The sequence below is a fragment of the Mastigoproctus giganteus genome, chromosome 14 (assembly GCF_048544385.1).
Source record: "Mastigoproctus giganteus isolate SK-2022 chromosome 14, ASM4854438v1, whole genome shotgun sequence".
In the NCBI taxonomy this organism is placed as follows: Eukaryota; Metazoa; Arthropoda; class Arachnida; order Uropygi; family Thelyphonidae; genus Mastigoproctus; species Mastigoproctus giganteus.
Window position 1 is genome coordinate 94,381,971 of NC_143588.1, and position 23,170 is coordinate 94,405,140.

Here is a 23,170-nt window from a genome sequence, read left to right on the forward strand (position 1 = left end):
ATAATACAACATAATACCTTTTAATTCTATATTTTGATTTTCAAAATACAGAATTATTTGAAAAATTAAAATGATCTTATCTTATTTTTATACTCCAAAATTTAGAAGCTTATCTGTGTATGAACTATCTATGAACCTAGCTGTGCATGAATTGTATTTACTAACACTGTAAATATTCCAACTAGTGACAAGCAAGCAGGAATTTATTTTAAGCTCCTATGGTTAAAAATGGTGAATTTGTCAGTAACTGCAGTAAACAGAAGTATATAACAGAAATGACAGGAAGTAAACAAAATACTTGTCTGAGTCCAGCTGCTATAAAAAATAATTTAGGAAAGAGAGTAACTGTTTAATGATATAGGAATTTCAAGGAATACTTTAACACAAAATTTGACAGGTTTGAAGCACATTACTTTTTAATGCAAATTAAATCCTTTTTTAATGGAATACAGACCACATTAGGTTTTATTTAATGTAGTAATGTGCTTCAAACCTGTCAAAAAAAAAAAAAAAAAAAAATACTTACTGCTTGATTTCATTTCAAGTCATCTATTTCACTTGCTGTCATTTCTAAACAGCCTCTTTCTTTGGACTGATTTCCTCACTGGCCTTCATAACTCTCTTCTATCACAATCTGTTAGTAGTTTCATCCAAAAGTTCATCAAACCTGTGCTTGAACTTCTAATTTGTTCTTTGTATTATGCAGCTTAACTTCAAATAAATAAAATGGGATGCACAATTTCAACAAAGTGAGTGCAATAAGTACAAAGGTCAAATGGGACATGGGGGGAGAGTTTTGCTCTTGGTTAAGAGATAGATTCTAAAACAATACATCCAATTGACATGGGTTGTCAATGTACTATTGAATCAGTCTAGTGTGGCAAACACTGGGAAAATAAAAATGAGAGTAGGCAAAAAAAAAATGTTAGGCAAAAATGTTAGAAGGCCAAATGACTGCAATGAGTATAATAAACAACTATATAGACAAATAGAGCAGGCCAATACACCAGAATATCTTATCATGATTGAATTTTAGCTTTCTGGATACTGACTGGAGTTTTGTGAGGTTGGTCACCTCATTCAATAACAAGAGAAAGCAATACTCTTGATCTGATTGTCAGCAGTGACTCTTATGTATGAAAAATATTCAGGTAAAGAAACCACTAGGTAGCAGTGATAATAGTGTACTGACGTAGGATTTATTTAAAGATATAACTACTTTCAAGGATAAAGGAAAAGAATTTTCTTTCCACAAAGGTGATTGCAATAGTCTTAGACTGTTTTTAAATTCTTTTTACTGGGACCAACTGATGTGTTAGCAAATGCAAATGGGAAGTGTTCAGGGAAGTAACTGAAAAGTACAAAAAAAAAAAAAAAAAAAAAACCGTTTCAAGTTTTGAACAAAATGGATGATGTAAGCTGAGCTTATGAGGGACTAATGGCAGAGAAGAAAAATGGATGGGATAATTATAAATTATCAGGGAACACAAAAGCCTACAGTAAGCATGAATTAGTCTGCAAACAAGTCACTAAGGGGATCACCAAGGCAAATTACAAGAGGTCTCTGGCTGAGAATGTAAGAAGAGTAGCAAAGAATTCTGTGCTTATATTATTATTAGTAGTAGTAATGGCAAATGATGCAAGAAAGCAAGCTATACAGAGTGTTTCAAAAATGATGGTCAATAATTTAAAAGTGAAAAGTACAAACTAAAATAAGCAAAAAAGTACCAGTGAACATCGGGCAGCAAATGAACCATTTTCGAGATAATGCACATTTTCTGTTAAGATCCACCACTGACTATGGGAGAACTAGTTTAGCAAAAAGTATAATAAAACCACCCTTTGCTAAGGGTGGTTTTATTAAACATAACATATATATTTTTGTTAACATAATATATTTTTAATTTTTGGTTTCAAAACCACAGGATTTTACAGATGTTACAGGATGTTCTTTCTAAAACCCTTTCCTCAACATCAGGTGTTGTGCTTCTGGGCCTACCTGCTCGTACTTCATGTGCGAAGTGCCCATGTTCTCTAAGGCACTGATGTACCTTGATGAATGTGTGCCTGTTGGGAAATGCTTCTTGGTACAAATGTGCAGTCTTGAGTTCATTGCTGTTGGCTTTACCATACATGAAGTACATGTCCACATACTCTTCGTTGCTGTTACCTCTTTCCATGTTGACTATCCTTTGACAAGTACTAGTATGCCTGCTACGTATCAGAGCAATGAGAGAGGAGAAAGGGAGAGAATGAGCATAGCCTAACCTAAACAAACAAATCAATGGTGGATCCCAACTAGAAATGTGAAATATCTCGAAAACAATTCACTTAAGGACCCATGTTTACTAGGTTTTTTTGCATATTGTAGTCTGTACAGCTCACCTTTAAATTATTGACCATCACTTTTGAAACACCCTGTATAGCATCAGCAATACAAAAAAAAAAAAAAAAAAAAAAAGAAAAAGAAAAAAGTTCACTTATCTGTACCCTCCAAGAATTTGTCTGGTTCTCTCTTAAATTTATTCAACCCATCCACTTCCATAACAACAGAGGGAAGCCTGTTCCAACGATCAAACACCTGCTGACTGAAGGCAAATCTTCACACATCTACAATGCAACCATCCTCAACTTGAATTTATGACCCCTCATGTGTGTAGTCTCAGCAAGTTGAAGAATACCATTAACATTCAGCTTATTCAATCCAGTAAAGCCTTTAAACATCTCAATCAGATCTCCCTGCAGGTGCCTGGTCTCGAGAAAATGCAATTTGCAGAACTGAAGCCTTCCTAGGTAAGAGCACCCTCTTGTTCCCTTCATTAATCTGGTTGCCCTTCTTTGTACCCTTTCCAGCAGATCTACATCCTATGTCTTCTTCCACTTAACTATCCCTTTATCCATAGCAGTAACTTGCCCGTAATGCCACATTACTCCAGTTTGTAGAGCAGTATCAAAAGCATTCTTGAAATCTAAGTATATGATGTCAAAATTATTTTGTGCATCCAGTTCCTTGGTAACTGTCACAGTAACCTATCAAATTGTTTAGACAAGACCGCTCCTTGACAAATCCATGCTGTGACTGCAGTATAATTGCATGCCTGTCAAAATGATCCTTAGTGATTCCATTATTTTCCCTGGAACAGATGTTAAGTTAAGAGATCTGTAATTATTCATGTTGTCTTTTGATCCTACCCCTATGAATTGAGGATACATTTGCACTTCTCCACTCTGTAGGGATCTCCCGTGAATCCATGGATACTCTTGTAATTATGGCTAAGGGTTTGCTTACCCCCTTTGCTGCCTCCCTTAATATAACTGGATAGATTCCATCTGCCCCAGATGCCTTTTGTATGTTAATCCTCAATAATTGCTCCTCCACTTTCCTTTCAGTTATCACAAAGTTGTTTAGCTCTTCATTAAAGTTTGGTAAACATCTGGCATCCCCTACTCTAAAGAATTCCTCATATGTGAATGTAGATGGAAAATATCCATTCAATTTGTCTGAAAACCGAGCAAGGTCATCAACAGTTATCCCATAAACATCAAGTAGCTCAATATGATTCAACCCCCTTCCTTCCACTGTTAATATAAGCATAGAAGTCTCTGCTGTTTTTCCTTGCATTTTTTGACAGAGATTCTGTATCACTTGATAATTTATATGAATCCCATGCACTTTTCTTCTCTGCCACGTCTCAATAATTCATCTGACATCGATTTAGATCCATGCTCTGAACAGTACATGTATTTCTTTGTTGGTATGAAAAGCCTAGTAGCTTCTTTGATTACTTTCCATTTAGAATTTGCTGTCGGTCATCAATTAGTCCCACTGCACACAATTTAAAATCTGTCTGAGACCTCTGTAGTCACCATTATGAAAGCAAAATGCCTTTCCCTTTAAGCTGACAGTAGTTATGTCTTTAATTAAATTCCACATTAATATACTGTGATTGCTTGCACCCAGTGGGTCTTTTATCTGCAGATTCTTAATGCATGAGCAATCACTACTGATAACCAGATCAATAGTATTCTTCCACTTGTTGACTCTCTAGCATGCTGCTATAGAAAACAGCCATCCAAGATGTCCACAAAAGTTTTGCATGTGTGTGTGACTAACCCACAAATTCCAGTCAACATCTGGAGAGTTAAAATCCCCCTTTATGAGACATTCTGATTTGCTGGCCCACTCTATTTCCCTGTACAGCTCTTTAGTTTACTCATCACAGTCATTAGGCCTATAACACACTCCTACTCTCAATTTTGTTTTCCCAGTGCATATATCACACACCAAACTGACTGAACATTGCACTTGTCACCCAAGTCAACTGGATGGACTTAGATTTAATATTCTTCTTAACTAAGTGCATAACCCCTCCACCTCTCGTGTCCTGTCTGTCCTTCCTGTATACATTGTACTATCATATTCAAATTCAGCATCAGTTATGTCTGAGTAATGCCACATCTCTTATATTCCTACAATGTCTGCATTCGATGACTTAATCAGTACTTTGAATTCATCAAATTTATTTGCAATGCTCCTAGCATTAGAGTGTACATGAAAGTATATATGCACATGTTCTTACTCTTAGTTACCCTAATACAGGGTGTGTATTCATTTTTTCCATGATGACACACAGCAGGGTCTGAAATCCGAAATACCTTGCTTTCCAGGCTGCTGCATGTACCAACCATAGCAATGCAAGAATTGCTTTCACCTCTGCTTGCAGCTCTAGTTAAACTATTAGTCTGTGTACCCCCCCCCCCCCCCCCAAGCTAGCAGTTTTCTAATGTTAGCACTAGAAATAGAGGAATGAATCACACTGACCCACTAGATATGAATATCACAACTACTGATGATTCTGTACAGGTTGCTGATAAACTGAATAAATATTCTGCATTTACATTCCCACATGAAGAAATTTTTAATGATGACAATAGCAGAAGTACACCTAATTCTACCTGTGAGTAACTGATGGAGAGGATGGTTGCAAGATACGTGTACGAAAATTTGCATTCAGCCAGAGAGCAACTGGATTGTTGTGGAAATGGGGAGTTTGTAAGAATTTAAAGGAGCTTTGGAAAAATTATTAGAAGGGATGGGCTTTCAACAATGTATGCTGTCTTTATGAACTAATATTGTTACTTTGGTAGCCTAAGGCTGGTATAAAAAGATGTGTGGATATACTAATGTGATCCTATGGTGATGCCTGGAGATGGGTGAATCATGTTTTGGTTAAAGTGACTTATCCATTCGCTCATGATATCTCGTGTCATCCACGCTTTTTTATTAGACTTCCAGTCAACATTCAAAAGATTCAACTTTATGCCCTTGAAACAACGAGGATTTTGTGGTTTTCCTATAAAAAGAGGTTGTTCAAAGTCTCCCAGCATATTTGTACACAATAGTATAGTCAAGCGTTCCATAGAAATTTTTCCACCCTGGCACTTTTCGTTTTTTTAGACTCATTGTTTTTTCAGGAAGAGCTTTAAAAAACAACCCTGTTTCGTCACAGTTGTAAATATTCTTAGCTTCAAAATCACGACATAACTCTTCCAATTTGACGGTCCACTCTGTTACAACCCCAGTATCACCAGACCCACCTTCACCACTTACGGTTTTCCAAGAAATTTTATGCCGTTTGAACTTGTCTAGCCATCCCACAGAAGCTTTGAACTCATTTACTCCCATAGATTTCGCAACCTCCAAAGCCTTTTCCCTAATAATAGCCCCATTAATGGGAATTTTTTTAGCACGTGCGCGACAAAACCACTCATACGTAACACTGTCAATTTGAAGTCCAACAGTTTTCGGGAATGATTTTTGAACGTGATCATTTCCGTGTTGCCAAAATTGTTTGAGCAGTTCATTTTTTTTCTTTAGGATGTCGCTTACCTGCGTCTTCCCGATTTTGAATTTTGCAGCGAGATTGCGAACACTATTTTTTTGTCGATCATACGCATTAATGAGTTCGACTTTATCTTTTAAAGTTAAATGTTTACGAGAAGACATTGTGCACTTCACACGACACTGAACAAAACTGAAAACTGAAACTCAAAAGACGAAAGTCCGACCAAATTCACCCCACCCCCTGCACACGCCGAATTCATCAGAAGTTTTACACATGCCTTAAAAATTCTTGAAAAAGGGTTTACAACCGCGACGTAAACCTTGATAAAATTCAGAGAATCGGAAATAGAAAATAGATTGAGGCAATATGTGGAAGAAAAGTTCCTAGAAAAAGGGCCATGAGCTCCCTCGCAGTCCATTATGGGGAGATCAAATTAAGTGCTAATCTAAACGAAACAGTGCAGATTGCCTGTCCGCGTCCGTTACAGAGAATGTCCGCTAGACAGAAGCTGCAAACACGTTAAAACCAATGGAGGTGAGTTGGGGAATTTGAAAATGTCCATTGTAGAGAGATGTCCGTTAACGAGAGGTGTCTGTTAGGAGAAGTTTCACTGTATTTCCTCTACGAATAACCTTTATCTGTATCATTATAGATAATAATGCTGCAAATCTGATGTTAAGTCAATCAAGAAATGTATTTCACAAGTATTTTTTTAATTAAAAGTAAAATAAAAGCATCTATGAGAAAATCTATGTTTATGACAACTCGGACAATAGAACCATATATTAAGAAGGTTCACATAACTTAATGGACTATTTTTAAAAAGATCTATATAATAAAAATCTCCTCTCTTTGCTTCTCAAAACTGAATGCATGAATATTAGTTGCATACTGGGGGCTGGAACATTAGCTACTGAAATCTGGTCACCTATTTAAGAGTTTCATTACTGTTCAAATATGAAAATGCACTTACTTCTACATTTAAATCTTCATCAGTTGGTACTGATGTAGTAGATGAAGATGGTAAAACTGAAACAGTAAGTTGTGAATGTTCTTCTTTACTTCTTGCATGCAATGGCAACTTAGACTGTGTCTGTCTGTGCTCTAGATTAAAAAAAAAAAAAAAAAAAGAACAAATTTGACACAAAAATTACTTGATTTAGCCTTGCACAGTAAGATAAATAAGCTACTTCTGAAAATAAGTTTTTCCCAAAGATGAGTGGGTTAAAAAAAAAAAAAACTCTTTACTTAAATAAATATTAAAATAAATTATACACAATTTGTGAGATGAAAAACTTTTTACATGGGTGTGCTTGTTCAAGGTAAACTCAAAAGCAAAGGCAAAAAAATTTTATGCAAATGTGTGCACGTTGTACAGCTTACACGTACACAACCAAATGCTGGCATAGAGTACACTGGACAATAATGAAACCATATTTGTATTTTATTTGTTTCTGTGTTCATAATTTGCCAATTCTAACATAATCAGTGTTAGGTCAAAAAATCCATACCGAAGAAATACTAAAATTTTAATTTTTTAATAATTTGAATTTTTGGCACCCTTTTAGAAGCAATGTGCCCACTCCAAGTTTAACTGTCAAACAAGAATGTTAACCCATTTGACATGAAGAAGTATGTAACACGTTCTGTATGCCAATCAATTTTTAGGCAAGTACACAAATGCACAGAGTACTTGGTTTTTTTTTGCTCTATTCATTTGGATACACCTAACAACTTGACTCCCATTGGATGACTTTGTGAATTTTATATCTGTCTTTTAGAAAGATTTTTTTAGTCATCCCAAATTTCATTAATAGAAATTTTACAAAATTTTTTTAAAAAAAATTTTGGGTATCTTTATACATAAATGGAAATATGTCTTCAGATATTTGGGCATCACTTAATAAGGAAAAGTCAGTTCAACAACAAATTTTCAGCATGTTTTGTTTGTCCCGGGGATAAATTTCAATTTGATAGCCTATCCCACCATAGATACCAGTTATGGATGTCCAGGCATCGCTCTTGAACACTTTATTCGGTAGTAGTTGTTGTTGTTCTACATGACAGTGATGATTTTAGGGTACATCAGCATCTTTGTGTATACTGCAGCACAGTGTTATGTCTTGGCACATATTCATGTTGTGAAGGTTGAAAATCCAAAAATAATTTATGGAGTAACCCTATTCAATCATTCTGAGATCAGCTAACTATAACCTTGATTGTTGAGACCATTAAGAATTCCTCTAATCTCTGAGAGGATTCAAACACAGAACTCTAAAAATATTTATTTCAGTAAAAGATAAACCATATATGTGGATAAACTTTAAAGTTGTTTAGGATGGTGGTGCTTCTAGCTATAAGTTACAGAAATTTTTTGCTTTATAATAATAAATAAGCTTGGTATTTAAGCAGAGAATTAACCAAAATTTCAGTTATTTTCATTCCACAGTATACATTTTTTTGGGAATATTTTCATAAATATGTTTATTAAACTAAAGAAATTTTTAATTTAGCTAAATACATTTTCAATATAATACCAGAAATGTTTTTATTTAATTTATTGATGAAGATATAAAGTGAAAATAAAATATTTAAAATCTGAGTGAATTTGAAATATTTTTTATATTATTTTGTTTTATTTTATATTTTAAATATTTTAAAATGAATTTTACTTTGCAAGTTTCCTGCAAAACACAAATTAAAGTCTAGGACTGGGCCTGGTTTATATGCTATTCATGCAGAATTTGACAATGGTTGACAATGACAGAGGGTCTTAGGCAGCAAAATGTGCAGGGTCCTTAAAAATATTAAATGGAAAATATTCCTCACATTATGTGATCAATGTGTTTATTAATGTGATTAATAGAGCAATAACTGTGTGCAAAATTAATAGTTTATTTTCAACAAGAATAGTTAAAGCTTGGGCTGACACTTCTGCATACAGCCTTCGTGACTCTCAACAGTAACAATTATTAATAATTGTTACTGTTGAGAGATCATATTATTAATGATCGTTATTATTAATTTTACAACATTGTAACAATAATATTCATGTAACGCTTAACCTCAACATTAAAATAATATGATACTAATTGATAAATAAAACTAGTTTCTTTGTTCATATAAGGTGTTTTTTTACTCAGAAAAAAAAAAAAAAAATTCCGAAATTAACTACTCATGAAGCAACAACTCTATCAGATCTCACAGGTTCCTGGTCTCGAGAAAATGAAATTTGCAGAACTGAAGCCTTTTTAGGTAAGAGCACCCTTCTGTTCCCTTTGTCAATCTGGTTTCCCTTCTCTGTACCAGTTCCAGCATTTCTACTGGACCTTAAAACACATAAATCAAAATGACAAATGCAGCATGTGTTTGCAATTCCCCAAACACTGGGAATGAAGTTAGTGGATCCTGGGCATTGGTAGTATGATTTTTCTCTTCCTGAAACTCACGTTTTTCATTTCATAAAACTCAAACTACCATAGAATAAATGAAATTTACTGTGTCTCATGGCCTTAATTTTCTTCACATTTAATTCGTAACAATCCATTCCATACCCCTATACCCCTAACCATAAACAGAGGCAGGCTATTCTATGGATATGTTGTTGATCATATGCAGTTCGAAATGAAATGTTTAGTTCTAAAAATATTTCTACATTCAAATGTTATTTGAATGCAGAAATCATAATTTGTACAGTTATAAAAATTCCTAAAGAAATGTTTCAGAAAGAATGGTCCAATAAGAAAGGAAGTGGTAAAGCCCCATAAAATGGTTACTTCTAGAGGGTGCAGCCAATCTGTGTACAACAGAGTTTTCCAATGTCCAAATATGTCAGTTATGGGTATTCACTTCAGTTCAAAGTGAAGTGGACCTTGTCTTGCCAAAGGATGTTCCACAGCCATTGGTTATCCATCTGCAGGTATACTAGGAATGAAGAGTGAATGTTTTTATGTTCTCCACATCACCTTCTCTAACACCTTCCATACTGTGAAAGCAAGCACGTTCAGTTGCTTTGTTCAATCCTCCACAATAGATGTGACTGCCTCAGTATCAATAGCTTTCCACCCTCATCTATGCATTATGCCAAACTTGTTTTCTAAAAGTGAGCTTTTGGAAATAACCAATGTCAGAATGTTTTTTTCATATTGGTATTTCCAAAATGCCACTGCTACATTTCCACTGTTCATGTAAAATACTAGGAATGCATGATCTCATAAAGAGAGGAACATATTTATTACTACTTTTGTGATATTCTTTAATGTGCTTAAACCTCTCTGCACAACTGCAATATGCATAACACACTGTAGCAGCACCATTCCATGGTTGGAGGTATGTGAAGTAACTTTTTTTCCCTGCTGTTCTCCTCCCCATTTTACAGACTATGTGCACCAAATTTTACTTCAATTTCATCATTAGATGTATCTCCAAATGGCTATAATACAAATACTTTAAGTAATTAAAATGACACTGTATATGTACCTAAATGTATGTTTACTATGAATTTGATGCTTAATGAAAAGAACAAAGGAAACGCTTCCTAACTGAGAAGACTTTTTTTCCTGCTGCATTACACAGCTCTACACTCCAATACTTTTCGTAGGCAGAAATGAAAGTGATTCTTGCATTGCTACTGTGGGAACATGCAGCAGCCTGGAAAACAAGGTGTCTGGGATTTCAGACCTTACTGTGGATCATCATGGAAAAAAATGAATATATGGGCTGAGTTAGGGTAACTAAGAGTAATGTATACTTGCATGTATACTCTAATGCTAGAATTTAAAGTACTGATTAAGTCGTAAAATTCAGAAATTGTACGAATAACAGAGATGTGGTGATGCTCAGACAAAAGTGATGCTGAATTTGCATATGGGGAGTACAATGTATACAGGAAGGGCAGACAGGACATGAGCTGTGAAGGAGTTATGCTCTTAGTTAAGAAGAATATTAAATCTAAGTCCATCCAGTTGACGGGTGACAAGTGCAATGTTCAGTCAGTTTGGTGTGATATATGCACTGAGAAAACAAAATTGAGAATAGGAGTACGTTATAGGCCTAATGACTGTGATGAGTATAAAAAACAACTATACAGGGAAATAGCGTGGGCCAACAAATCAGAATGCCCCATAATGGGAGATTTTAACTTTCTAGATGTTGACTGGAATTTGTGGATTGATCACTCGCACACTAGCAAGACTTTTGTGGATTTCTTGGATGGCTGTTTTCTACAGAAGCATGTTAGAGAGTCAACAAGAGGAAGCAAAGCTCTTGATTTGATTATCAGCGGTGATTCTTCATGCATTAAGAATCTACAGGTAAAAGAACAAATGGGTGGCAGCAGTGTACTAATATGGAATTTAATTAAAGACAAAATTAATTTCAAGGGTAAAGAAAAATGCTTTTGCTTCTGTAAGGGTAACTACAGAGGTTTCAGACAGTTTTTTTAAATTGTGTGCAATGGGACCAACTGACGATGTAACCAACAGCAAATTCTAAATGGGAAGTATTCAGAGAAGTAATCAGAGAGGCTACTGGGCTTTTCATACCAACAAAGAAATACTGTTCAAGACTTAGATGTAAATGGATGTCAGGCAAACTATTGAGACATGGCAGAGAAGAAAAATGCATGGGATGCATATAAATTATCAGGTGATACAGACGCTTATGGTAGATATAAATTAGTCTGTATTCAAGTCACAAAGGAGGTTATGCAAGCTAAGGTAGATTATCTTAGACGTCTCTGGCAAAGAATGCAAAGGAAAAAAGCAAAGATTTCTATGCTTAATTAAGAGTAGAAGGAAGGGGTTGAATCATATTGGAGCACTCAATGTTTATGGGTTAACTGTTGATGACCCTGTTCAGTTTGTTGACAAATTAAATAGGTATTTTGCATCTACATTCACACGAGGAATTCATTAGGGAAAGGGATGCCAGAAGTTTATCTAACTCTAATGAGGAGCTAAATGACTTTGTGATAGCTGAAAGGAAAATGGAGGAGAAATTGTAGAGGATGAACATAAAAAAGGTACCTGGGGCAGATGGAATCTATCCAATTATATTAAGGGAGTGGCAAAGGAAGTAAGCAAACCCTTAGCCATACTTATGAGAGCATCTTTGGATTCAGAGGAGGTCCCTACGGACTGGAGAAGTGCAAATATATCCCCAATTCATGAAGGGGAGGATCAAAAGGCAACAAGAATAATTACAGCCCTCTTAACTTAACATATGTTCCAGGGAAAATAATGGAATCACTGGTTAAACAAGCAATGCAGGATCATTTCGACAGGCATGCAATTATACTGCAATCACAGCATGGATTTGTCAAGGGGCGGTCTTGTCTAACAATCTGATAGGTTACTGTGACACAGTGACCAAGAAACTGGATGCAAAAAATAATTTTGACATCATACACTTGGATTTCAGAAAGGCTTTTAATATTGTTGTACATAAAAGACTGCTGTATAAATCAGAGCAATGTGGCACTAAGGGCAAGTTACTGCTATGGATAAAGGGATGGTTAAGCGGAAGAAGACAGAGAGTAGTTATCAGTGGAGTTCCCCAGGGTTCAGTACCAGGTCCATTGTTGTTTTCAATATTTGTCAATGATACTGATGAAAGTATATCAGACAATGTCTAAGTTTGCAGATGATACAAAGGTTGGTAGGGTGGTTAATGACAGTCAATCAGGGTGAGCTACTGCAACAAGATCTAGAAAAATTGGGTCAATGGGCTGAGAAATGGCAGTTGAAGTTTAACACTGAAAAATGCAACATACAGCACATGGTTAACAGTAACCCCAGAGTGGGCACATGTGGGGAGATCTGAATGAGGTGTTTAAAGCCTTGACTGGATTGAGTAAGCTGAATGTTAATGGTATTCTTCCACTATATATAAGTTTGCTATATATATATATATATATATAATAATATGCTATATATAAGTTTGCTTTCTTGTTGTTATTGGGTTTTAGGAGCATTAGCCACTAAGGCTATATTGCTCCATGTATACTGTCTATAAATTGTGCGTTGCTTACTTGCATCGTTTGCCATTACTACTACTACTTCACAGGGAAAAAAAAAGCATTTAAAATAGAAATTCATTTTCTCCAGTGTGTTGTGTGTCCTCTTAGTTTATACTTATACCAGCATTACAAAGATTCCTTACATTTCTATTTGAGTATTTTGTGAGGTGAATTACCATATATGTGGGACCCTGCCAAGCCATTGTGCAATTTATGCTGTTGTTAACATTATTTCTTGATTTATTTATAAAAAAAATTATAATTTTAGCATTAGCATTAGTAGAAGCATATGATGCAAGCAAGCGTATGCAGCATCAGGCAAAAAAAAAAACAAACAAATCCTCCCATTTCACCCTCCATTCGTTCCAAATGCTTGTCCAGCTCAGCCTTAATTTTATTTAGGCTATCAGCTTCCACAAAAAAAGATGGAAGTCTGTTCCACCAATCAACCACCTGCTGGCTAAAGACAAATTTCCACACATCTATTCTACAACTATCTTTCCTCAATTTGAAATTGTGGCCACTCGGGTTCTTAATCTGAGCAAGAAGAAGAAGAAGAATCCCATCAGCATTCAGCTTGCTCAACCCATTCAAGGCCTTATACACCTCAATCATATAACCTCGCAGGTGCCTACTCTTCACTGCACTGCAATCTGCAGATCTTAAGCCTTTCTTGGTAAGAGCACCCCTTTGTTCCCCTCACCAACAATGAGAGCCTTGTCGATCAATTTGGCCCTGGAGAGATTGTGCAAGGCTCAAGGGGCACAATTTTTTCAGCCTGGTCTGTGCTTGTTGATAGGAGAGACTGCTTCTTCATACACTTAAATAGAAAGGGTGCAAGAATATTTGCTGATGCTATCGAGGCAGTGTTCTGTGGGTCGAAAACTGCTAGCTTGGGGGAGGATACACAGACTAAAAGGTTAACAGTGGCTGCAGCCAGAGGCAATAGTGATACTTGCACTGCTTCTATTAGAATGAGCAGCAGCCTAGAAAGCAAGGAAATGGAGATTTCCAGGACTGCTGGGAGTCATAGTGGAACAAGTAAATACATGGGCTGTGTTAGGGTAACTAAGAGTAGAAACAGGTGCATGTATACTTCCATGTACACCAATGCTAGGAGTATAGTTAATAAATTTGATGAGCATAAAGTGCTAGTCAAGACATCAAAGGCAAATATTGTTGGGATATCAGAGAAGTGGTGTCACACAGATATAAGCAGTGCTGAATTGGAATTTGGGGAGTACAATGTGTACAGGAAAGACAGACAGGACAGGAAGGGAGGAGGGATTATGCTGTTAGTTAAGAAACACGTAAAATCTAAGGAAGTGCATCCAATTGATGTTGGTGGACAATGTAGTGTTGAGTCTGTTTGGTGTGAAATAAGCATTGGGAAAGGAAAACGAGAGGTGTGTGTTATAGGCATAATGAATCTGATGAGTATAATGAGCAACTGTGCAGAGAAATATATTGGGCCAGTAAATCCGAATGTCTTATAATGGGAGATTTTAACTTTCCAGATATTGACTGAAACTTGTGGATTGGTCACTCGCACACTAGCAAGACTTTTGTGGATTTATTGCATGACTGTTTTCTAAAGCAACATGTTCGAGAGGCAAGCAGAGAGAGTAATACTCTTGATCTGATTAGCAGCAGTGATTATTCATGCATTAAGAATTTGCAGATAAAGAAACCACTATGACAGTGATCATGATGTATTGATATGGAAATTACTTAAAGATGTAACTACCATCAAGGCTAAAGGGAAGCGCTTTTGCTTTCGTAAAGTCACCTTTACAGGATTCTCAGACAGTTTTTAAATTCTGTACAGTGGGATCAACTGATGATGTTACCAATGTTGAATTCTAAATGGGAAGCCTTCAGGGACTTAATTTTGGAGTCTATTAGGCTTTTCATTCCAACTAAGAAATACTGTTCAAGGTTTAGGCCTAAATGGATGTCAGATGAATTAATGAGGATTGGGGGGGCAGAGAAGAAAAATGTATGGGATGCATATAAAGTATCAGGCAACACAGAAGCCTACAGCAGATATAAACTAGTCTGTAATCAAGTCACAAAGGAGGTTAGGCAGGTGAAGGCAGATTATGAGAAATCTTTGGTAAAGGATGCAAAGAAAAACAGCAAAGAGTTCTTTACTTATGATAACTCTAGAAGGAACTGGATGAATCGGATTGGACCACTTAACATAGATGGGTTGACTATTAATGATCATGCTCAGGTAGCTGATAAACTGAATGGGTATTTTGCATCTACATTCAAACATGAGGAGTTATTCAATGAGGGGAATGCCAGAAGTTTATCAAACTCTAACAGGGAGCTAAGTGATTTTGTAATAACTGAGAGCAAATTGGAGGAGAAATTGTTGAAGTTAAACATAAGGAAGGCACCTGGGGTGGATGGAATTTATCCAGTTATATTAAAGGAGGCAGCAAAGGAAGTAAGCAAACCCTTAGCCATAATTATGAGAGCTTCCTTGGACTCAGGGGAGGTCACCATGGACTGGTGGTATGCAAATGTATCACCAATTCACAAAGGCGGATTCAAAAGGTGACACAAGTAACTACAGACCTGTTAGTTTAACTTGTGTTCCGGGGAAAAATAATGGAATCACCGATTAAAGAAGCACTGCAGGATCATCTAATAAGACTGCAGTAATAATTAAGACACGGCATGGGTTTGTTAAAGGGAGGTCTTGTCTGACTAATTTAATTGGATACTATGATATGGTCACAAAGGAATTGAATGCCAAAAATAATTTTGATATCATATACTTGGATTTCAGGAAAGCTTTTGATACTGTTGCACATTAAAGACTGCTGTACAAATTGGAGAGGTATGGCATTAAGGGTAAGTTGCTACAATGGATAAAGGGATGGTTGAGTGGGAGACGGCAGAGAGTGGTAATCAATGGACACTGCTCTTCGTGGACAAATGTTTTTAGTGGAGTTCCCCAGGGTTCAGTGTTGGGCCCAGTGTTGTTTTGTTTATTTATCAATGATATTGATAAAGGAATATCAAGTTTAATGTCCAAGTTTGCTAATGATACAAAGGTTGGCAGGGTTGTTAACGACAGTAAAGACAGTATGCTACTCCAACTGGATAAGTTGGGCAAATGGGCTGAGAAGTGGCAACTGAAGTTTAATATTGAAAAATGCAAAGTACTGCATATGGGTAGCAATAACCCAAGAGAAATGTACCAAGTGTGTGGTACTACACTCAGGGAAGTGGAAAGTGAAAAAGACCTGGGGTAATTGTGCAGTCAAATATGAAGTTCGCTGAGTAGAGCAGGGAGATGATTATCCCATTATACAAGGCAATTGTCAGGCCACACCTAGAGTACTGTCTACAGGTCTGGAGGCCTCATTTTAGGAAGGACGTAGAGTTGCTATAATGAGTACAAAGAAGGGAAACAAGATTTAAGACTATTTTTTAACTTTTAAGATTTTAAGACTATTCTTTAACCTTTCACAAGTAGGTTTTTCAAATGTGGGCTCCTGTTAGCAAGTTTGTAATGGTGATGGGCTCTGTAGAATGAGTATTTTGTAGAATTCTGAAGTTTTTAAAAATTTGCTCAAATACTTAATTTGTTTATATTTTAACTTTATTGTCTAATGCTAGAATAAAATTGTCAAAATCAAATCAGAATTTTTTAAAAAATTAAAAAATTGTTACATTTTGATGTAATAATATTCTTTACATCTACTTATGTATAACTTAACTTGATTTTATTGAAGAGAATTTCTTCAATTATGACTTTTTCAAGTTCCAAATCAGACAAGTGAAGTTAACAGGTGTGATCTTCTCCAATTTTTCAATGCTACTTTTATGCTGTTGTCTGTTAAAAATGTGTTTATAAAAGTTGGAATTAGATAAGCCATAGCAACATCGAGATACTGTTTGGAAGAACCTTTGAAATACAGATCACTTAAGTATTCTTGAAATATGAAATCTGAAGGCTAAATTAAAGATATGACGAATATAATATTTCTACAAACCAAGTAAACATTTTGTGCTTAATTCTGAGAGAGAGAGAGAGAGAGAGAGAGAGAGAGAGAGAGAGAGAGAGAGAGAGAGAGAGTGAGAGAGAGAGAGAGAGCAAGAAAATTTCTGTGACAAAGAAAGATCCTTCAAAATTTCAACCAAATCATTATTTGATGTCCTATACAGAGCCATGCCAAGGGTGAGGCAAGCGAGGCTCTTGCCTCAGGTTAAAAGTCGAAAGGGGTGCCAAAAGAACAATTAAATAATTGCCAACATTTTCGATTTTATGTTTTGATTATTCCAATCCATTTATCATCTTGCTTTTGCAAGAAGAAAATCTTTGTCACTCCACTGTACAAATACCGAGCACTGCACGCAGTGCTATCTGGGACACTACCATGGCTCTCATTTTTATTACCACAATTTTCATTTTTTATTAAAATGTGTAATAGAAATGTATTTTTAATGTCATATTTTTTTAATTAAAATTTTTTTTTTTTATATATATTTTAAGGAAGGGAGAGAATTTTCATTCTATATCTGTCCTATATCTGTTTCTCATAATGTGATAGAAAACTATCTATCATAATATGAAACACAGAATGGAAAGCTACTAAATAAACTTTTAATATCTTACAGATATACATACTACTGAGAATCTGATAAGCCAATGATCCAGGCCCAGCTATGTTTTCTTTTAGGGATGCACCTGTTCGATTTCTTTGGATAACAGCTCGATAAGTCTCTTTCATACACCTCAATTGGGCACGTTCTTGTCGAAACTGCTGCAATAAAATATGCTGCTGTTTGCGTACTATTGGAAGTTTATCATCAGCTCCTTTCTCTTGCAGCTTTCTGAAGTTAAAAATATAAAAACTGAAAAAGTATATAAATGGCTCAATGTGAAATTACAAAATTTTATTAATTTTATTTATGAGGGTGGAATGAAAAGCAATGTATCTTAGTTCATAACATCAGAGTAAGTTCCTACTAGTTTCTAGTTAAGAGGTGTGCAGAAGCATTTCTTTGTGATTGTGACATCTGTTTCACACAATGTTCTCAGCGTTGTTATGGGCCTTTATGAGACCTTGAAGGACAGGGTGGATGCCCTCGAAGGAAATAAATTGAGGGGCCCATCAAGCTCTCAGCTGCCCACATCAACGCCAGAGCTTGCACTTGGTCATCAGGCAACACAGGGGCAGCCCCCTAGGCAGAATGCGCTGGTCCCACAGGAACTAGTAGTTGTTGGTGACTCTATTGTCAGGGAAACGGGGAACATGCTTTGTAAAAAGGATAGGTGGAATAGGACCAGGGTATGTCTGCCAGGGGCAAAGGTTGATGACGTTGTAGAGCGGATATCATCTTTTAAGGGCACAAAAGGTGATATAGTTGTACACGTTGTTATATCATTAGTTGGCACTAATGATATTAAGAGTAGGAGACCGGCGGAATTACTTAGCAAGTACAGGTCACTGTTGAAAAAAAGCCGTGAATTAGGATTGAACTTGAAAGTGTCTGCAATTCTGCCCAGACACGATAGGAGGGAGTATATGATGAGAGCCTTGTCGATCAATTCGGCCCTGGAGGGATTGTGCAAGGCTCAAGGGGTAGAATTTTTTTCAGCCTGGACTGTACTTGTTAACAGGATAGATTGCTTCTACAGGGATGGGATACACTTAAATAGAAAGGGTGCAAGAATTTTTGCTGATGCTGTCGAGGCAGTGTTAGGTGGGTCGGAAAACTGCTAGTTGGGGGGGATACAAGGACTAATAGATTAACAGTAGCCACTGGCAGAGGTGGAAGTGATTCTTGCACTGCTTCTATTCAAATGAGCAGAAGTCTGAAAAACAAGATGCAGGATATTTCAGAGACTGCTGGTAGTCATTGCGTTACAAGTAAACACATGGGTTGTGTTAGGGTAGCTAAGAATAGAAACAGGTGCATGTATACCTGCGTGTACACCAATGCTAGGAGTTTGGTAAATAAATTTGATGAATTTGAGGTATTGCTCAAAACATCAAAGGCAGATATTGTTGGGATATCAGAGACGTGGTGTCACACAGATATAAGTAATGCGGAACTGGAATTTGGGGAATACAATGTATATAGAAAGGATAGACAGGACAGGAGGGGAGGAGGGGTTATGCTATTAATTAAGAAACACATAAAGTCAAAGGAAGTGAAGCCAGTTGACATCGATGGACAGGGCAGTGTCGAGTCAGTTTGGTGTGACATAAGCATAGGGAAATCAAAATTGAGAGTAGGAGTGTGCTATAGGCCTAATGACTCTGATGAGTATAATAATATATTGTACAGGGAAATAGAGTGGGCCAGTAAATCAGAGAGTCTTATAATGGGGGATTTTAATTTCCCAGATATTGACTGGAATTTGTGGGTCACTCGCACACTAGCAAGGCTTTTGTGGATTTATTGGATGATTGTTTTCTACATCAGCATGTTCGTGAGGCAACAAGAGGGAGCAATACTCTTGATCTGATTATCAGTAGTGATTCTTCATGCATTAAGAACCTGCAGATAAATGAACCACTAGGTGGCAGTGATCACAGTGTGTTGAAGTGGGATTTACTCAAGGAGGTAACTACCATCAGAGGTAAAGGGAAGGGTTTTTGTTTTCGTAAAGGCAACTATGATGGTCTGAGACAGTATTTAAATTCTATACAGTGGGACCAACTGATGATGTTACCAACAGCAAACTCAAAATGGGAAGCATTCAAGGAACTAATCTTGGTGGCTACCAGGCTTTACATACCAACTAAGAAATATTGTTCAAGGTTTAGGCCTAAATGGTTGTCAGATGGACTAATGAGACATGTGGCAGAGAAGAAAAATGCATGGGATACATACAAATTAATGGGTGACATGGAAGCCTATGATAGATATAAGTTGGTCTGTAACCAAGTCACAAAGGAGATTAGGCAGGCAAAGGCAGACTACGAAAAATCCTTGGCAAAGGATGCAAAGAAAAACAGAAAGGAGTTCTTTACATACTTGAACTCGAGAAGGAAAGGGATGAATCAGATCGGTCCACTGGATATTGATGGTTCAACAGTTGAGGATCCTGCTCAGGTGGCTAACAATCTAAACGAGTATTTTGCATCTACATTCACGCATGAGGAGTTATTCAGGAAGGAGAATGATGTAGGTAAAGTAAACATTGGCAGTGAGCTGGATGATTTTGTAATAACTGAGAGGAAAGTGGAGGAGAGATTGTTGAGGATAAACATAAAAAAGGCACCTGGGGTGGATGGGATCTATCCAGTTATATTAAAGGAGGCAGCAAAGGAAGTATGCAAATCCCTAGCCATAATTATGAGAGCTTCTTTGGACTCAGGGGAGGTACCCATAGACTGGAGATGTGCAAATGTAACCCCAATTCACAAAGGAGGATCAAAGGCTGACACAAGTAATTATAGACCTGTTAGTTTAACTTCTGTTCCAGGTAAATTAATGGAGGCACTGGTTAAAGAAGCACTGCAGGATCATCTAGACAAGAATTCAGTTATAGCTCAGACGCAGCATGGTTTTGTTAAGGGCAGGTCTTGCCTGACCAATTTGATTGGATACTATGATGTAGTCACAAAAGAACTGGATGCAGGGAATAACTTTGATATTATATATTTGGATCTTAGAAAGGCTTTTGATACTGTTGCACATGGAAGACTGCTGCACAAATTGGAGCAGTGTGGCATTGGAGGCAAATTGCTGCTATGGATAAGGGGATGGTTGAGTGGCAGAAGACAGAGAGTGGTAATCAATGGACACTGCTCAACGTGGACTAATGTTATTAGTGGAGTTCCTCAAGGTTCAGTGTTGGGTCCATTGTTGTTTTCGGTGTTTATGAATGATATTGATGATGGGATATCAAGTTTAATGTCTAAGTTTGCAGATGATACAAAGGTTGGCAGGGTCGTTAAGGACACTACTGACGCTATGCTGCTGCAACAGGATCTGGAAAGGTTGAACAGATGGGCTGAGAGGTGGCAAATGAAGGTTAACATTGACAAATGTAAAGTACTACATATGGGTAACAGTAACCCCAGAGCAATGTATCAACTCTGCGGTACTACACTGACAGTGGTGGAGAATGAAAAGGACCTGGGGGTAATTGTGCAGGCAGATATGAAGTTCTCTGAGCAGTGCAGACGAGCTGCAAGAGTAGCTCATGGTGTCTTGTCAATGATATACAGGAATTTTTCTAGCAGGGATAAGGAGGTGATTATTCCCTTGTATAAGGCAATGGTTAGGCCACATCTTGAGTACTGTATACAGGTCTGGAGGCTTCATTTCAAGAAGGATGTAGAGCTGCTGGAACGGGTACAGAGAAGGGCAACAAGATTAGTAAATGGAACAAAGGGTTGCTCTTACGAAGAACGGCTTAAGTTTTGCAAATTACAGTCTGGAGACTAGGCACCGGCGAGGTGATCTGATAGAGGTGTATAAGGCTTTGAATGGTTTGAGCATGCTCAATGCCAATGGGATTCTTCATCTTTCTCAGAATAATCACCTCAGAGGGCATAAATTCAAATTGAGGAAGGACGGATGTCGGATAGATGTGCGGAAATTTGCCTTTGGCCAGCGGGTGGTTGGTTGGTGGAACCGACTTCCATCACTTGTTGTTGAAGTTGATAGCCTAAACAAATTTAAAGCTCAACTGGACAGGTATTTCGAACGAACGGAGGGGTGAAATGGGAGAGGGTTTTTTTTTTTTTTTTTTTTGGCTGATGCTGAATAAGCTTGCTTTCTTGCATCATATGCCTCTACTAATGCTAATGCTAATGCTAATGTTACTGAGTTTTTGACTTTTGAAAATAATTCATTTTTAAATGTCTTTGTGATTGAAGATGAATCCTAAATTCACCACTATGATCTAGAAAACAGGAGATAACCCAAAGAATTTCACCATAAAACATTTCCATGTCCATTCAAATCCAAGCATCAACTTGGCCAGGTGATGCTGACTGTTTTCTGCAACTCTATTGGGATGCTGAAGGAATTTTTCCTTTATCAAAAATCTCATGTGGGTTAACATCCACAGAGAATTTTGGATAAAGACCACAATAAAATTCAGTCCATTACAATAAGACACTAGACAAGCTCAAAAAAAAAAGAAAAAAAAAAAAAAAGGAGAATCAAATGAATAAAGCCTGTAATACAGCATGTTGCTTCAACGTGAAAATTCACAATTGGTCCCAAAGCAATTTTCTCTTTGTTTGCAAAGCTTAAAAAACATCTCCAAGGCAAGAGATATATGATGCTGATGAAGTTAAAGCTGCCATGAAGAGATGGTTGGCTTCTTAGCTGAAAGAATTTTCCCTTAAATGGCATATAAAACTTTGTTAAGGACTGGAAGGATGTATGTATAAAAATAATAACGTAAAAATGAAGATTGATGCAATAAAGCATCATATGTTTAAGAGTGTAAATATTCTATATAATACTGGTTAGATAGTATGAATCAGAGTTGTAATACTCAATATGTTCTACGTTGATAATAATATTAGTAAAATAATAAGAGGAGTTTACCTCAATATAGTACGTAGAACACTTCCGTATGATACCCTGCAGAAATTAAAACGGAAAAAACGAAAAAAATCGACAACTTACCGGTACATTAAAGTAAAATATAAATAATCAGTTTAACACAATTCAAAATCAATTTAAAACAATTAAAAATCAAATTAATGCAATTAAAAGAATCTAACGAAAATATTGAAGATAATCACACAATATGAGAGATGCCAGATGTACATGATAATGTAAAAATGAAGATTGATGCAATAAAGCGTCATACGTTTAAGAGTGTAAATATTCTATGTAATATTGGTGTAAATACACCATAGAAAACTCTTAAATGGAAAAAACTACGTTTGTAGTTTGAAGGGGCATCATTTTATCTGTATCTCATATAGTGCTCCTCCTTCACAACGAGTTTCCATGTATTGCACTAACTCGAATAAGTAACGCTTCACCAAAAGAGAATTTTTTTTTTTTTTTTGATTTGGTAGTTGTTGGCGCATCGGCTTCTGTGGCCATATTGCACCTCCCAAGGTTTTTGCAGTACTTTGATCCAAGCCCGAGGCGGGAATCGAACCCGCGACCTTTGGGTTGCCGAGCAGGTACTTTACCCACTCGGCTAGCCCGGTCGGCACCAAAAGAGAAGTCTATTGTTACTTATTCTCAGTGGGCACGGCCAACAAGCCTTGAAATGGTGCCATCAGGGTGGTGGTGCCCACCGAGAATAAGTAACAATAGACTTATCTTTTGGTGAAGCGTTACTTATTCGAGG

At 36.7% G+C, this 23,170-nt stretch overlaps 1 protein-coding gene across 2 annotated transcripts in view; it reads right to left on the reverse strand.

Annotated features, from left to right (window-relative positions):
- LOC150075393 (uncharacterized) overlaps window positions 1-23,170 on the reverse strand; it is a 180,917-nt gene that overhangs the window by 13,359 nt on the left and 144,388 nt on the right. For both annotated transcript variants that reach the window (XM_090388248.1, XM_090388246.1), the window contains exons 12-13: window positions 17,513-17,718; window positions 6,820-6,950 (exon numbers count right to left, since the gene is read on the reverse strand). In XM_090388248.1, the coding sequence (XP_090244374.1) occupies window positions 6,820-6,950; window positions 17,513-17,718 (337 nt within the window). The remainder of the gene's footprint in view (window positions 1-6,819; window positions 6,951-17,512; window positions 17,719-23,170) is intronic.